The sequence below is a fragment of the Andrena cerasifolii genome, chromosome 10, assembly GCF_050908995.1.
Source record: "Andrena cerasifolii isolate SP2316 chromosome 10, iyAndCera1_principal, whole genome shotgun sequence".
Classification (NCBI taxonomy): domain Eukaryota; kingdom Metazoa; phylum Arthropoda; class Insecta; order Hymenoptera; family Andrenidae; genus Andrena; species Andrena cerasifolii.
Genome location: NC_135127.1, coordinates 7,721,686 through 7,739,843, shown reverse-complemented (window position 1 = coordinate 7,739,843; position 18,158 = coordinate 7,721,686). Strand labels below are relative to the sequence as shown.

General features: G+C 41.3%; 1 protein-coding gene across 2 annotated transcripts in view; it reads right to left on the bottom strand.

Annotated features, from left to right (window-relative positions):
- The window catches only part of Sifr (SIFamide receptor), a 65,171-nt gene extending 63,139 nt beyond the window's left edge, over positions 1-2,032 (bottom strand). The window contains exons 1-2 of one of the 2 annotated variants that reach the window (XM_076821148.1): positions 1,177-2,032; positions 780-1,128 (exon numbers count right to left, since the gene is read on the bottom strand). In XM_076821148.1, the coding sequence (XP_076677263.1) occupies positions 780-1,128; positions 1,177-1,347 (520 nt within the window). In that variant the 5' untranslated portion in view covers positions 1,348-2,032. Of the gene's footprint in view, positions 1-779 lie in introns of both variants that reach the window. The other variant, XM_076821147.1, reaches the window with a different exon arrangement.
- Positions 2,033-18,158: the final 16,126 nt, after the last annotated feature.

Sequence of the window (18,158 nt, the reverse complement as noted above, 5' to 3'; positions counted from 1 at the left end):
GCGACCTTGACTAAGTTTTTCTCACGAACCTGTAACCCTACTTAAAAGATATTCCACGTCAACTATTTAGCAAACCTAAAGTGCACCGAGCACCAACTTTCTCCCTGCACTTCCCTCGGGGTTGGTTGAAATCGACAACCCTATCGCTACGACATCTCCCCGTTATCGATCGGCCGACGTTCAGCGGGATGGTTTTCGCCCGAGGCTCAATCGAATTCGGAAATTGAAAGGAAGCTACGAAAACCTCTTTGCACTCTGTCCCGACCTATCGCGCGATTCCATTATCGAATAATTTATCTACAGTTAGCCGGGACGGAGCTGTCGCCTGTCGAAGGGGAATCGCGATGCGCCCGGTGCATAGAGCGTGAACAGCAACGGGGAGTCGCGAAGGGATCGATTCCTTGGTACCAAGGGAGAAACCCCACCGACCCTGCCGCTAGCCACCCTTCGAAGCGGTGCAAGGACTGCAACGGGAGTCGCTGCATCGACGAATCCATCGACAATCCCCATCGTTCCCGATCTGCTGCGCTTTTAATCACTTGCAACCTGATTTTCGCGTTCTCAGGTATACCCTGCAGCGAAGCCCCCACGCATGATCAATACACGAGATCGATTCACTCGCACCTTCAACCCCCTTCGCGGTTCGTTTCCTCTGAACCATAAAACACGACGAAATGGAAAGAACTGTACATATCAGGGTACACTCGAAAGACAACAAGCTATTCACAGCTCTACATTTGGTCCCTAGAAGATGGACGAAATAATTATAAATTACTCACGAACAAAGATGTTGCTCATCAAGGTAGCTGGCAAGCAGAAGACGATGACGAGGACGTCGGCCACCGCGAGGTTGACGATGAAGAAATTCGTGACAGTCCTCATACGCGGGGACCGATACACCACCGCTATGACGAAACTGTTGCCGATCAGGCCGACGACGAAGACGAGGACGTAGGCGACACAGTAGACCGCCGACATCGCCATGCTGTGCCTGTACAGGCGGTCGGGTATCTGCTCGGCAGTGGAGAGGTTCGCCGTTTTGCTCGCGTTCAACAGCCCGCTGTGCTCGTCCATCGTGGTCCGCGGATTGGCGGTGATTGTCTCCGTGATTAGGTTGTTCACATAGTTCTTGAGGACGTTCCCCATCTGCAGGAGCGTGCCAGTGGCCGGCGGAACGGCGGCGACCGTCGTGGGCGGCACATTGCCGTTGTTGCTTCGACGTCGCGTGTCCACGTCGAACTCCTCCGAGTCAGGCAAACGCAGGGATGCCATCTCCAGAAGGGGAGACGGTGGCTGCAGCATGGGAAACTTGATCGGGAAGCGTTGGATCGAGGTGCTTTCGACCATCGACCGCGCTTGCTGGCTCACGTTACCGACCCCGTCTTCTTCCGTCCGGTTCCTCACTGCCGTGTCGACGACCTCAGCCCAACCGAGTCCGTCGCTCGGGCTACCCTTCGATTCGATCTACCCGGACCCGCTCGTGAGCTCCTCTAGCGTACGTACTCGATATAAACTCTTCCTTGAGGGGCTATTCTGGTGGTACCTCGGCGACACCCTCAGCCCGACACTCTGGCATCAGCTTGGCAGCGAATAGAGAGGCTTCCGCGGACAGATCCTTCACGCGAACCAGTCAGAAATCATCTTCGTCCAACGGGGGGGGCGAATCTCGCGGGAACGGGCGACGTCTCGAGGTCTCGGCTGAATCGCGGGGACTTTCCGCTTGGTAGGAAGGGAGAGAGCGCGTGGTCGTATAGAGTTCGACGCTCCTCGAGAGTCAGCTGGCACGTGCACGGGAGCCCATCGAGTTCAGTTGCATCCCCTCGCTGGCTGGACCGTCCGCTCCAACGCAACGGGTGGCGAACCGATAACGTCCTGCGAGCCCGATGAGACGGGGATTCCGGGGAGAGAGAGAGGGAGAGCGGGAGGCAGAGAGGAGGCAGGTGTCGTTTCGGATGAATATGTGAGTAGAGTTCTGTGAGCAAAGTCTGCGGTGTGTGATCGACGAAAATGTGTCCCGGCCGAATGCTGAGCGACTAATGGGCTTGCTTTAGAAGACGACTGCGAACTGCCGCGAGATGCACCCGTAGCGACGGGCTGTCTGGCGGCGCGCGGGCACCGCGCAAGCGTGCACGACCACCGGCACATGCACCCGCATGCGATGTACGCGCGATCAGAGGGACGCAGACTGCGAGGCAACTGGAGGAAACCCCTGTGGTTATGTCGGTGCTGGGTGAAACTGAGTTCGCTCTGGCAATATGAAAATACAATTAATTCTCTATTGTTGCAAATTAATAGCAAGAAATCGAGGATTGGAGGAACAGGTCTTTTAAGGATAGAAGAAGTTCTTTTCTGTGACCATTTTTCATTAAACGATTTTATTCAGCTTCGATACTCTGTTTGTTTGTTTAATGTGTGTATGTATGGTTCAAATCTGGCAACTCAAATTTAACTCACTTTCAACTATCTAATTGTCTTGAAACTTTGCAGGCGTGAATAGTTTGGATGACAATAGAATATTCAAAAAAAAAGAATTAACCAGTGGGGGTGAAAAAATTACCCAGTCATCTATAGATATAACCCATAATTACAAATCCAAACGACTTGAAATCAGCCACTCGCGTTCTTTACGAAAACGACAAAAAGCAGCTGCGTTCGGGAAGCCAGTCGCATCGCGATTATCGAAAATACACAATTTATCGAGAAATGATCCACCACGTACCTATGTACGAATAGTAAAACCGAAACTTTGCAGGCGTTCGTAGTATATCACCATCGAAATTGTAGTACAAGAAAATAATTATTTTTTAGTTTTTAGTGCATTTTAATTTAGTTTTAAAATTGTTTAACATAAATTTTTTTTTATATATTTTTTATACATTTCCTTTATCAAACACGTGATGGGGGAATAAAGGGGAGAAGTGAAGCTTGTTGGAACATTGGTACATTCTCTTGTTATAAGCCATTTGTAAAGAAAATTAGTTGACATTTTCTGTGGCTTTATTTGCTGGAGTCAGATGGGATGAAAATGAAGAGAATATTTCTGTCATAAATTCGTGCAGAATCTATCAATTCCCATGCAGGAATGACGTTCTATATAGTACGCAGGCTATTGTGATGTACAGAGGTAACTAAATATTTAATCACGTGTAAACCGATCTGCAAACACGCGTTACATGTGTAAATGCGTGCGAATATGCAGAATTGGATTCTGGTACAATGCTTCGTTAGACAATATTAGTTTCTTTGGTGATTGATATGAAATTGATCGTGAAATGAATGTTTCTTTGCTTCGTCCTATTTTTCCTATGTTTGTGTTATTACTTTTAAGAATATAGGGACCATTTATTTTGAAAGTAGTGTAAGTCCGTTTTCCATTGTTTTGAAATATTGAAGTGTTTGCGTTTCCATCGATTGAAAAATCCGGACTTAGTCGACTTAGTTTGTTCACATTTGTATGTATTTAAGCAGATGTAAATTCATTATACACATAGTGTTTTTGAGAATTAACTAGACCAATATCCTTTTTCAGGGTCATGAATGGACTTACACCACTTTCAAAATAAATGATTATGCAATTCCATTTATTAACGTAACTTCAATTGATTAAAACAAAACAATATTTTAAGATTTAAATTATAAATTATTTATAAATAAAAAGTTCACATTAAAGTGTATGTAAATTTTATCAAAAAATATTCCATATTTTTAAATACTATTTTATATGAACCAAACTCATCTCCACGGCAAGCCATATGAATGAAGCCAAATGTATTGCAAATTATCCAGGAGAGATCGAAGAAGAATGCTAGACAGAATGAATGAAGCCTAAATTAATTAAACAAGAAAATTAGAGTACACACTCCGCAATTCCTGAACGTTTCCCTCGCAAAACGTCCGTGACCAACTTGTAATACGATTTCGAAGGAGAAGCCTCGATCGAGCTTCTAGCACGCTGGTATTCGTGCGAGAAGATTTCGATCGAATTAAGACTCTGCCACACGAATCCTTTCGAACTTGTGGCAACTAAACGAGGAACGTTTCGTCGAACACCTACAAATTGTATTCAAGCAATAGATAAGATATCGGCGTTCGAATCCTTTCAGTCCTTTCTTCCAGGAGAACCTTCTCCCTCAAAAATGTTTTTTAGGGAGAAGGTTCCTTAACTATAAATCTCCTAATTAGGTCCACCAACTAGAAATTTGAACGTACCTAATCAATTAAAATAGATGTCAGTTTTAACTAAATTTACTAAGATTTAGCTCCTCCAACTAAAAATTTTGACGTAATCATTCAGATTAATCCACATATACGTACAAGTGGATATTGAATCCATCATTACTTAAACTTAAATCAATCAATCCTTCTTACATATTACAAAACACTCAAGTTAAAACGAGACAACTCATTCGCATTATACATATAGAAGAGCACAGCTACCACGCAGACCACCACTCAACTCTGTCCAACAAATAAAACCTACCAGCTCCCACTTATCACTCTGCAATATTTATCATCACACAGCACGCCCATTTCAATTAGCTCTCACAGCTCACAGCATTAATTCAACGGAATGGCAGCTATCTACTGTATCTGCCACAACAAGGGTCGCTCAGTATTCGATAGCAACTCTGTAGCTGAAGCACAATCCACCACACGACTCATACACGAGGAGATATTCTGCATTCGTCGCGGAGATGCTGGATCTGATACCAGGGACGGTTTGCAATAAGGTTTTTGTATTCCATTCCCGGTTCTCCTTCAAAACGAAGAACCATGGGAGAAGCTACGAGTGATTCCGTCTTCCGATTCCCAGTACCTGCCTCTGCTTCTCCTCCCGAACTTCCGGCGAGTTCATAATTCGTTTTGCACGAGCCACCGCGCGGACACCTAACTCATTTTATTTCAGCCCCCCCTGTCCCAGGCTCGGAAAGATTTCGTTACAGTTTGACTGCCGGTGTCCGTGAAATATCGAGGCTTACGTGCTTTCTCGTTTCGCGCGGAGACCCTGAATCGGGGAATTGATTTCTTGATTGTAAAGTGAACTCGTTTATTGGGAGCGATGGTTAATCGTCAGACGCAGGTTGCCAGTTGTAAAGTTCCTTTGGAACCTTAGGGAGGGAAACATATTGAATACCCTTGTAAAAAATTAAGACAAATTCAGGACCTCGCGGGGTGCAGCTCCATTTTCGATAGGTTTGGAGTTATGACGTGTGATATATGTATACAAAATTATACATCTTTTGAATCTACACCCATTACTGTTTCGCGCAACACGAATGCTCCAGATGTGAAAAATTTACGGAAAATAGAAAGAAAAACTTATCAACTCAATAACTGTTATTTATTGTGTGAAAATATATATTTATCAATTAGTGTTCTCTTTATAATTCTCACTCAAAGCAGAACTTTGTAAACAGTGTTTTCTAATCTACTTGAAATTGGTAAATACGGAATTGCGCCCTTTTTACTGCAAAGTCTTCAATTTTTACAATTTTACACTTTTCATACTTCTTAGTCAATCCAAACGTAATTAATTATTGAGATAATTTAATTTAAAGTTGCAAGTTTCCAATTGTATCACGACTGATATTTAAGTAGCTATTCACGTGGCAGACACAAGCTGGTTTAAGAAAGATGGAAAAGGGTAGAGAATACGCGAGTACATCTCAAATGCAAGTAGACAATGAAAAACGTCCCAAACGATTTTGGGCGATTAAATATTACACTTATAAGGCCTCTTCATTTCTAAGCATACAATATGCTGGCGAACTTTCAAACACCACTTTCGACGGATTCTGCACCGTATCATCCGTGAGAATATCTCTGCAAGCAGTCATCCTCGAAGTAGGTAGGGGAGACCGGGGCTAAAAGTTCCGGAGGTAAGTTGTTCCGACGGCTCTATCTTCAAAATAAAAAGAGCGTTGTACTTTGAATTATTTTTTCCGTGTGAGTTGATCACGCCACTCTGTCGCCCACTTTAATAGCGTCCGCGACAGCGAATTGTGTGGTTGTAAGCAAGGACCTATTAGTCGCGTACCAGATAAGTAAAAAATTTTCTATCATTACTTTTTGGTCTATTTCAATTATTTAACGTCGATATTATAGATTGAATCGTTCTTATGGATCAAATGACATTTAAGAACATGGTGTAATAGTGTTTATCGTTTGAATACATGTATAAGCAGAATAGTCTTTAAAATTGCTACATGTGTCGGTAGGGGCTAGTTGTTACCGTGACTTGGGGCAAATAGGTCTGTGAAGATAGCACCGCCAAAATCGATTTTTTAAAAAAACTCAACGGCATTCATTTGTTCATCGTATGCCCATGTTTGCCCATAAAAAAATTCGTTTGCCCACCCACCAGAATTTAAATAAAAAATAAAAACCTCGAAAAGAAGGGTACAGGTGAAGCGATCGCGTTAAAGTTCGATTTTTCTAGAAAATATTATCAAAATCGTTCTTTCAACAATGCAGTCCGTTAGTTTAGATGTAGAAGAGATTTGCCCATGCATTAATTTCGTATGCCCACCCTCCAGAATCGAATTATTAATAAAGATAGTCAAGAAGTGCGGTACCCGTTGAAGCGATCGCGTTAAAGTTCGATTTTTCTGGAAAATATTATCGAAATCGTTCTTTCAACGACGCAGTCCGTTAGTTTAGACGTAGAAGAGATTTGCCCATGCATTAATTTCGTATGCCCACCCTCCAGAATCGAATTATTAATAAAGATAGTCAAGAAGTGCGGTACCCGTTGAAGCGATCGCGTTAAAGTTCGATTTTTCTGGAAAATATTATCGAAATCGTTCTTTCAACGACGCAGTCCGTTAGTTTAGACGTAGAAGAGATTTGCCCATGCATTAATTTCGTATGCCCACCCTCCAGAATCGAATTATTAATAAAGATAGTCAAGAAGTGCGGTACCCGTTGAAGCGATCGCGTTAAAGTTCGATTTTTCTGGAAAATATTATCGAAATCGTTCTTTCAACGACGCAGTCCGTTAGTTTAGATATAGAAGAGATTTTCCCATGCATTAATTTCGTATGCCCACCCTCCAGAATCGAATTATTAATAAAGATTGTCAAGAAGTGCGGTGCCCGTTGAACCGAATACCTTTCTGTTCGTTTTTTTCCGAATGAATTATCAAAATCGATTGTTCTTACCGTAAAGGTTAAAGGTGTTTGGTGACGTGTTCTCCAAGAAATGTTGCACACACTTCTTTCTCACTTTATTCGAACGACACTTCAAAAATTATTCACAGAAAAAGATATAACCTGACTTGTATATATGGCATGAGGTACTATCCACCATTTTGAATTATCTTTTGCCCACGAGTGACGTCACGTTTGACCGTTATTTTTGCTTCACTATGACTCGTGGCTTCATATAGACCAGGCCGTGTCTATAGGTATATATGGTCTAAGTGCAGAATAACATCACAGTGGTTTTCTAGTCATTTTTCACTAATTACCGCAATGATATCGCACAACGGAAAATAATATAATCTCACAGTTACTTCACAAACCGTAAATGAACGCACGATCTCGCAAGAGTTGTGTCCGAACTCTGTAGACCGACTGATTTTCATGCGTCGTTGGAAAGAATCGAGAGTATCGCAGACATCTGCTTACGTTTCGGCACGTTCGATCACGACACGCAGCGCCGAGTGCCACTGTCGAAACGTAAACAGATATCTGCGATAGTCTCGAATTCCTCCCAACGACGCACGAAAGTCAGTCGGTCTACAGAGTTCGGACACAACTTTTGCAAGATCGTGCATTCATTTACGGTTCGTGAAGTAACTGTGAGATTATATTATTTTCCGTTGTGCGATATCATTGCGGTAATTAGTGAAAAATGCACTTAGACCATATATACCTATAGACACGGCCTGCTCTATATGAAGCCACGAGTCATAGTGAAGCAAAAATAACGGTCAAACGTGACGTCACTCGTGGGCAAAAGATAATTCAAAATGGTGGATAGTACCTCATGCCATATATACAAGTCAGGTTATATCTTTTTCTGTGAATAATTTTTGAAGTGTCGTTCGAATAAAGTGAGAAAGAAGTGTGTGCAACATTTCTTGGAGAACACGTCACCAAACACCTTTAACCTTTACGGTAAGAACAATCGATTTTGATAATTCATTCGGAAAAAAACGAACAGAAAGGTATTCGGTTCAACGGGCACCGCACTTCTTGGCTATCTTTATTAATAATTCGATTCTGGAGGGTGGGCATACGAAATTAATGCATGGGCAAATCTCTTCTACATCTGGACAAACGGACTGCATCGTTGAAAGAACGATTTCGATAATATTTTCCAGAAAAATCGAACTTTAACGCGATCGCTTCAACGGGTACCGCACTTCTTGACTATCTTTATTAATAATTCGATTCTGGAGGGTGGGCATACGAAATTAATGCATGGGCAAATCTCTTCTACGTCTAAACTAACGGACTGCATCGTTGAAAGAACGATTTTGATAATATTTTCCAGAAAAATCGAACTTTAACGCGATCGTTTCAACGGGTACCGCACTTCTTGGCTATCTTCATTAATAATTCGATTCTGAAGGGTGGGCATACGAAATTAATGCATGGGCAAATCTCTTCTACATCTAAACTAACGGACTGCATTGTTGAAAGAACAATTTTGATAATATTTTCCAGAAAAATCGAACTTTAACGCGATCGCTTCATCTATACCCATTTTTTCGTGGTTTTTATTATTCATTTAAATTCTGGAGGGTGGGCAAATGAAATCTGAGAGTGAGCAAACGTGGCCAGGTCGGGTACATTCGTATCCTTCTATTATAAAATTGAAATTGCATTCATGATGGGTGATGAAGACAAATTTTTTATTTTGTTCATAACTTTTTTTTGGAGGGTGGGCAAAAAAAAATTTTTTATGGGCAAACGTGGGCAAACGAATGCCGTTGAGTTTTTTCAAAAATTCGAATTTGGGGGTGCTATCTTCACAGACCTGCCGCAAATGTATAAATTGTTTCCGCTGTGCTTTAAGATGCGAACATATGAATGAAAGGCGGAAAGGGACACGACTTCGATCGAAGTTATGCGCAAAGATAAATAAAAACTGTCGCTTTTGGTTTTCTTTTAAAGATAATACATTTTTGTTGGTCCGAACCTTCATAAATAACCATTATTAATAAAATTCTGCTTTATTTCATTAGAAAATGAAATATTTCATTAAAAGGCAACTCTTATATCATAGTAACAACTTACCCCAATGCGATAACAACTTGCCCCATATAGGGGTAAGAAGTTCCGCTTCGATCAGCCACAATTAAATTACTTTCTATGGGAAACCTATTACAATATATTAAACACAAGCTTAAAATCAGAAGATATAATAAATTTAACAAGAAATTAGTCAATAGTGAAGCGAATAACTACATTATTTTCCAGTCATTATTTATGTTTTATCGAAATCGGAACTTTTAGCCCCGGCCTCCCCTACGTAGCACCAGGTTAATGCTTCAAGTTAACTTCGACTCTTCGACGAGATCATCCCCGGCGACACCTCCCCTTCAATCCACAGAGAACACTCCGATTGCCAGAAACAATTCCCCGCAGAGCATAAATTGTACGATGCTTATTATCCGATCATTTCAGACGCAGATATAGCGATTCTTATACGCCTAGCGTGCAGCGAATCGTCCCCGTCTTTCCGTGCAACCGATGAGAGTATAGAACTGAATTCGAACTGAATTTGGCATGGTGCGCGACTAACCGATCGAAACGAGATCGGTTCTGCTCGCGCGGGGATCCTCCTTCAGCCATCCTCCCAGGGAGATAGAAAGAGAAACGCCCGGTGCTCGCCGAGCTGCGTTTCGTGTTTCCTAGGAAATACGCAGGATCGATCTGGGGGCACGTGCTCGCGAAACGTTCGGCCGACTGAAAATAAAAGCCCGCAATGCAGGGGAAACTCTTGCTGCACGTTTGAATGAATTTACAGGGAGGGGCAACGACCTGCACACTCCGTCGCATCCCCCGAGCTTTTGAAGTTCAACGCCACGGAAGTTCGCCCCGCGAAGCATGTAAGGAGATGTTGGGACCCCTAATTTCTTTCGAATTTTGTAAATGTAGTGGTCCACTCGTGTTAGGTAACGAGGGAACATCGTAGTCCGTTCATATGATATAAGTGTTAAACTCACGGGGTGCGCGATTCGAGGGTTTATGTGAATTTTTCAATTCTAAATTCTGCAGTGCTAAATTCAGTTATGGTTCTTAAATTTGAGAACAGAGGGAATTGTTGTAGTAATTGTTGCTGTGATATTTTCCCATGTGCTGTGGATCGGTATGTATTTTAATAGGAGTTATGGAAGACAGTGTGCGATATGATATCCAGCTTTTGTCACGCTGGTTCTTCTCGTTTCGAGTTGACGGTCGATTTCGTTACGACTTTTCTTGTGCTGCCACCCACGCTTCGGCGCGCGAACATTTCCGCTTCTTCCGGTCACGTAAAAACGAACACCAATCGCTGGACTGTCCTAGAATTTCTGATTTATCCAGGAGATAAATCGCTGGTTCAGTGGATACAACTTTGTCAAATATTGACAAAGAGGTGTGCTTTGATTTTATACTTGTTGATCATTTCTTTTGCAGTTGAACGGAATAACCAGCATTAATTGATTTCTCAGTTTCCATGATACGATCCACTTCATTGTAATCAACACTTTTCTCGATTTCCACGTTCATTAACCATCTTCTTCTGATTCATGTAAATAGAAAACAATAATTCCTTTTCAATTGGAATTATTGCTACCTTTATATTAATTGCTTCAGTGTTGCAACTTTCAAATGCAAAAGCTACAGATGTTTATGAAATAAAATATAATGCTTCGTATTATCTATTTTTTTCTATTATACTTATAATACATAGTTGTCTCGCGTTCAGCTGCTCAAATCAATGCGGCGACTTCTAATGACCATTCATTCATCATCCCCCATGTCCTCACGCATGCTTTCCTGCGACATCCCCCTATTAACCTTCTTTGCTTCCTCTTCCCAACTTTTCGCTCGATTTTTCTTATTTCAATTTCCTGCTCGTAGATGATTCCGCTCGCCGTCCTTTTCTCCCCTTCATTCTCTCATCCGAGCATCATGGTAGCCGATCTTTTCCCCGATCGCCCGAAAACGATTAGAATATTCGCTCATCGTGCCCCGTTCGGAAGTCTTCAGTTTAATTAACGGATATGGGATACCAAATTGTGGACATATTCTATCTGGTATGGGATTATCGACGAAGATGCGATTACAGTGGCAACTCAATTAGAATCTCGATTAGTTTCTCACACCATCCTTTCCTCCTCTCCCATCCCTCTCCCTTTCTCTCTCTCACTCTTTCGTTCTCGACCTTGTAGCTCTTCCAGCCCAGCACATTTTACGTCGCCCAGTTTTTTTACCGCGACTTTTTCCTTAATCCCGAGATTTTCGTAAATCTGTAAAACCGTATTCTCCAAGGATACCCAACGAATTGATTCCAAATTGCTTCCTACAGATTAAAACGCGTATGCTTGATTGTTTCTAGCTAATTAAAGCGTCAGTAGATGAACAAATTCACTGAACGAAACGTTCATTCGATTTTTATTCCTCAATTGTTTGGTTCGGTAGGCATTTTTAAGGGCTAAATAGTCTATTGTTAACTGCAATTGTTTGTAATAAAAAGAAGACGAATGCAAACAGGCCCCGAGGATGTTCGCGACCTTCAACCTTTGCTGCATGAATTATTTAAAAAAAGAAAAACTAATTCTATTTTATTCGTCTGATTTTTTTATAATACTTCTAGAATTGTAGTATTTATTCCTTGTCAAATAAGTGTAGTATTTATTCTTTGCCACTTCTTACGAACAACAGTATCATTAACGATTCCAAGATACAGAATTGTTGCGGCATCGGATCCGCGTGGAGGGTTTATGAAGCGCCATCGACGGTGCCCTGTGTCGCGTGACAACTCAAGGCAACGACAACCCCGCGCAAGAAAAGCTGGACGGAAAGTTCGATCGCGATCATAAATCTCGTAGCATCGTCGGTGTTCGTCGCCGATGTATCAGCCTCTTCTCCACCCGCGTGCAACGGCTATCGAGTTCTTGCGAGCAGCTTAAAACGAACTCCAGGGAGTCACCGCAACTTTCTCGTCGATCGCGTCGCAACGACGGGTATTTTTCAGTCAATGAGACGGACAATGTTCTCGTTCGCGGCCAGCACCGACTCGATCTTCAATCCCCACGATCCTCCGCCACTCTCAGGGAGAGCTGTGGCCGCAATGTGCCGGAGAAATCTGCAGTTTATTCGCGGGATTCGTGGCCACCTCGTTGAATGTATTTCTACTTCCGTCGTTATTCGATCGTTGTTTGCTCTCTGCAGGGAAGAGTCGATGGCCAGATGAATATTTTCATGCATTGTAGTATGCGTGGACTTTTCCAGGCGACTGTGAATTATAAATTGATAATGAAAGGGTTGGAAGAAGGTAATAAAGAGAAATGGAATTTACTGTTCATAATAATGAATAGAAACGATGAGAAAATGTACAATTTTTATTGCGATGAAATATGTTCTATTGAAATTGAGACTGTGTTGTTTTTTTTTAAAGGAAGGGGATTATTGGTTTATGATTTTTATCGTTCAAATGACTATGTATGTTATTCTGCACGTAGTTGGTTTGGTGTTCTGATGAATACTATAAATTTTAGTGAATGCAAGCATATTTTCCGCGAGTGGATTCGAAAATAAAATCGAATTACACAGAGTTGATTACAAGTTATCTCGAACTCCGCTGCCAAGTGGCTTAATTTCCCCTGGAAACGTAAACATCAGGCAACTTGTGGAATATGGATATCAAACAGAAACCTTCGACGGGGAAAGCTTCGTTCGTTTGTCGAAATCAGATAATTCATGCGTTGGAATTGTTAACAGAGCGCGAAGCAGAATTCAAAACAGATCGAGGTTGTTTAAAAAAGAAAACCAAGGCTGGAAGAATGATTTGATAATAATAAGCGGATAATAAAGATTTCATTACGAATTTATTTAATGAAATACGCGTATCGTTAAGTGATCAATCATTTTCGTGTTAATCTTGAAATCCATGTTTCCTCGTTAAAACAGGTAGAAATTTCCATTGAATTTATTTAATCCCAACAGAAATTTACTGTCGATCTTGTTGGAAAGCAATTTTTTTTTCTCGTATTTGATTTGAAATGAAGTTCTCCTAGAAATCTCCTCCTGTCATAGACGCGCTGCTTCAAGAGAGTAATTTATGCGTTTCACTTCCATTCCTTGCAGTCCGATCATTTTCTGGAGCATCCCGGGGATAGATATCCGCAATCAGATTAAATCACCTTAAGTTATTATGAACACGGTCCACTTGACCTTTCAATCCTTTTATCCATCGTCTACAGTTCGGACAGATACCTTTTTACACTGGCAGTTGGTAATAAATTTTAACAAAGACACTTGAAACGTTCTAAATAACAAAACAAAAAGTACATATTCGAATCTGAAATGCTTCTGACCATTTAAAGTAATAATCGTTCCCAATTGTATTTATTTGTCATATCATATTTTGGTATATTCACAAAGTTTCAGAATTTTTTGAATCGTCAGGTTCGGGATCTTCCCTTGTAAGTACTTATTCTGTGCAAATATATACTTTTCAATTAGTGTTCCCTATTTAATGTTAAGTGAAAGCAATAGTTTTATAAACAGTTTTTTCTAATTTACTCGAAGTTCGTAAATATGAAGGTGCACCCCCTCTTGCTGCAAGGTCCTCAATTACCGTTTCATTTTGAAGTACCGTTGTACAGTCAGTTGCAGATATAGCAGCGATTAATTTTAGAAAGTACCAGAGCCCATGGCTAGCTACGAAGATCACGGCCTCCGTGACATGTCACGACCTTGCACTTCTGCGGTATGTACTTCACGAGGCTGCGATTAAAAGGCGATTAATTCGCAGTGGAAAGAATCGCGCAGCTCGCAAGAAACGCGCGATAGAGGGGTGGACGTCGGAATCTTGGCGTAAAATCAAAATTGAAATTCTTTGCTCTAACTTCGTGCCGGGGCTTCGACTATGGCCAATTAATCGTCACATTCCTGCAGCTGGGAGCGCTATGGGAGCCATTATTAGGGCCATTAGTGGGAGCTACATAGGCGTTAGCGTAATTTGGGTTCTAAAGCAAGCCGCGATCCTGCCTGAATACCGTGAACATTGTTACTTTGGTAATAATTACACAGAATGGAGCACACCAAAGCAGAGATGGGCAAAATTTTTATTTAAATAAAATTTCGAATAAAGAATAAAAGTTGGAGTCCAAAGAAAGTTTACCGACCTAGGGCAACATCATACTCAAACTATCCTCAGACGTGAAAAACCGTCCATCCACATTCAATTTACATGATGAAATGCAACCATCTTGCATTTTACATACATACGTGTAATATAGTTCCAATGTCGCTTCTCGTCTGGCTACAGTCGATTTAGTGCGTGAATTATTTTGCCACGGACTTCGGTACACGAGACCTGTAGTTCGGCATGGCGAGAGGATCGATATTTCGGCGGAAGCCGCATCAGTGGTCTTGTCTCGTGACTGCTAGCGGACTACCTTTTCTACTTATACGAAGAAGTGTGTGCTTTGTATCTCGTGCAAAGCTACAAATTACCGACGAAACTTTACGTTAAAAATTGAATGATATATGTCTAAAATGTTGGAGTTGTTTCAACTCTGTGCGGAAGAAGATGGAGGTTCGTAAGAAGGGGTTGAAGGGTTTTGGGATCTATCGCAGAAGATAGCAACGAAGTTTCGCTGTTAACAATTAAAGAAGTAATTAGACAAACGATCGACGAGAAAAATCGTTTAATGTTACACGCCGAAGCGCTGCGCTTCGAAGGCTGTAAAATTGATTACTGTACTGCAACAAGAAGGTCGAACGGCGCGGTTATTGACGTGCAAAGATAGGAGACGATAAAGTATACATGGAATACGTTTGTCCGTGGCTTGCTGCACGCCTTTAATTTCGCGCAACGTAATCGCGACCTGTATCCGTGCACGAATGATAAAGCTGTAAGTTGCAGTTGCACGGGGGCTCGCAAACCATTCGTCTTGCATGTAATCGTTAGTCGGATATTATAGGTTGCGAACGATTACGCCTGAGAACTTGAAATTTTGAGACCAGCAAAAAATAAAAAAATTATTTAGCGGTGTGGAGAGTTTGAAAACTGAAAGGTCTGAACCTTTTTAGCTATCCAATTTTGCGCAAATTTTCTTATGTATCAAGCGAAGTGTTTAAAAATTAAAGACAATGACCCACTTCTATAGGCCGCCCGCAAACTACGTGATCCTCTAATAGTTTTAAGCAATCACGTATTCTACTCTACATTCGACACGTCCGTTCGTCGTCGCTATAGAAGAAAGTCTTATGCACCCTGGAACATTGTCTTGGAGCCCTGCATTCAATGTTACCCCGTATTGTAAATTCCAAATAGTGTTTATGTGCTGCCGGGACAGACGACCTTGCTATAATAAAACATGATCGTGAAATTGCATTTAAGTATGCTCTTTCTGCGAGCCAGTATTAGCCATCGAACGAGAATTGCAGAAGAGAAGGCTCGAATCGAACACACGATGTAAATTATAACAGAGATAAGCGTTCAACCTTGTCATCGATTGCTGGAAATTTTCTCATAGCACACGACTTTCATTCTTCAGACACTCTATTCTGTATCTTTTGTACTTTTCATAGAAAGTACTAGGTATTTTTTGCTTCCCTCATATTTAATCCGTCTGGTCATTCTTTTGTTTAATATTTACGAGAAATAAAGAGAACGAGTATTAGAAGGGACAGTATAATAGAGTGGCTGAGAGGGACAGAAAGGAAGTTTAAAAGAATGGAAAGATGAGTTAGATTTTTAGTTTTATAAGTTAGAAGGAGGGTCAAAGTGGAGGGACGAATGACAAATTTGTAAAACTAAGTTCCTTTTCAAGGCCGTTGGGGCTGAATATAGATCTTACATCTATATATTAGGGTGGTGCTTAAAATCCAACTTTTAAAATATTGCACCCTAACATTTTCTTCTCTATACTGAAAAACGGGCCTGGTTAAAATTTTATTACATTTCATAATGTTTTGGAGGCTGCTACCTGCTTATTAATATTTTAAATAAAACTGTATTTTTTGCTTAAGACGAATTCGTACACCAGGTCCTCTGTATACCTAAGAGTCGGATTGCCTGGAGACATTATATTAAAAATTCCCCCTTCAAAATAGTAAATGGCAACCCACCATACTAGCTCTGTCAAATAACCATTACCACTAGACTTTTATAAATATGATTTGGCTATTTTCAAAAGTTGCTGGGTCACAAATTTACTCTGCAATAATATTCTAGTGTTAAGTGAATGTGTTTAAAAAATATAATACACCAAAAGAGAATTGCCTTTTTCCCTTAAAAACTCAATAAGTAACTAAAAAAAGCATCAAACAAATACCACATTACTTGTTCGTAAAGCTGAACACATTGACACGAAGCAACAACGTAAAAGTTTGAAAAAAGTTTTATGTTCTCCACGTCCGAAAGAAAAATGTCATTTCGCATGCACCAACACAGTATTCATCAAACCCGGCATTAATTTTGCATGCAAGGGTTAACAACGGCTCAAACGATTCTGTCAGTTCGCCTGATGAAAGAGGAAGCTTAGTTATGAAACGATCTGCAGCTTTACGACCTCCCATTTCGGTACGGCATCCTCTATCCAGGCATGCCGCTCCTCACAAATATCGCGAAATATTTGAATAACGTTTCGAGATGCTGCCGTCCGCGAAACAAGACGGTATCCGCGTGGCTTCGATGCAGAAGCGAGGCTGCAGCCTTCGATTTTACCCCGAAGGCATCGAAAGTTCTTGACAACCTGGCCTCTGCTCTTGTTCCATTTGAGGATAGATTTACACTAGACGGCGGAGCGTCTCGTTTCGATTCCGCTGCTTTTTAATTTCACCCTCGCCCCTCCCCCTCTTCTCCTCCTCGCCGTTTAAATAAAGAAAAAATCCGCGGAACGACAATGTCACAAGATCTTCGAGTATCCTTGACATCGTTGCGAATTAACTGCGTTTAATCCCGGCCGCCCCTTGGTTGTCAGTCCTCCGACTATTTAGCAACGCTCGCTCGCCCGTAAATACAAAGTGACCCGATAGAAATTGCTCGAACTTTTGCTGAAACGCGTTACGTCCGCGCAGCGTGTAGATTGTTAGAGTCGCACGTGTGGCGCGAGTTTATGGGCACTGCTAGCCTTGGGCAGCCATAAGGGATGGTTAGAAGCTTCGAAAACAATATTTTTTACGATAAACTTTATAAAGGGGAAAGTGTGGTTTTAAGGCGAAGATGGAGGGTAACGTTTAACCGCGAGGACTTGGCGAAATGGCACCAGCTCGGGAGCCACCGTTATAGGTGTCCATTGCCCTGGTTTCTGGGCACGTTTCAAAAATTTTCACGAAACCTGTGTCGGAGTACACAGCTGTGGAGCTCTGGTGTCCTCCAAACTTCTCATCAGCTGCAAATTATTTTTGATCCCATAACCTGTGCTCCTAAGGCTGTATCGGCTTCAGTTCGGTTGCTCATACTGCTTTCCGTTCTATGATTATTAAAAAACGGCGTAATGAAAATTCAGACAATTTTCGATTAGAAAAATGAAACAACATATCTCGCGAGATATTACGTAATCCTTCAGACTTGTACAGACCAAATATCTCGAAGTATCGATTTATGTAAGGGGACATATTAATGCAGCCACATCTTGCAAGTGGTTTTCTACGCTGACCCACCGTAATATTTTCAAACACTGAAAATATGGAGAAAGAAATTTTTATTTTTTTGGCATATCTCGGTATATGCCCCCGTTAAATGTTTAAAAAATAGTTCTCGAAAATAAAAATTACGATTGTTTTTTTCGCCTTCATAAATAAAGAGCGTTCCAGAAGGATTTAAACTTTCAAAATTTGAAAATAAAGTTTATTTCTTAATTTTTCAGACTTTTTTCGAAAACCGTTTGTCGCATGAGAAAAAGTAATGGAACATAAAAGATGATGCTTGTCTGGATCTACAACTTTTGTTTGGCATATTTTTTTATACTATAACTTGGAGGATAT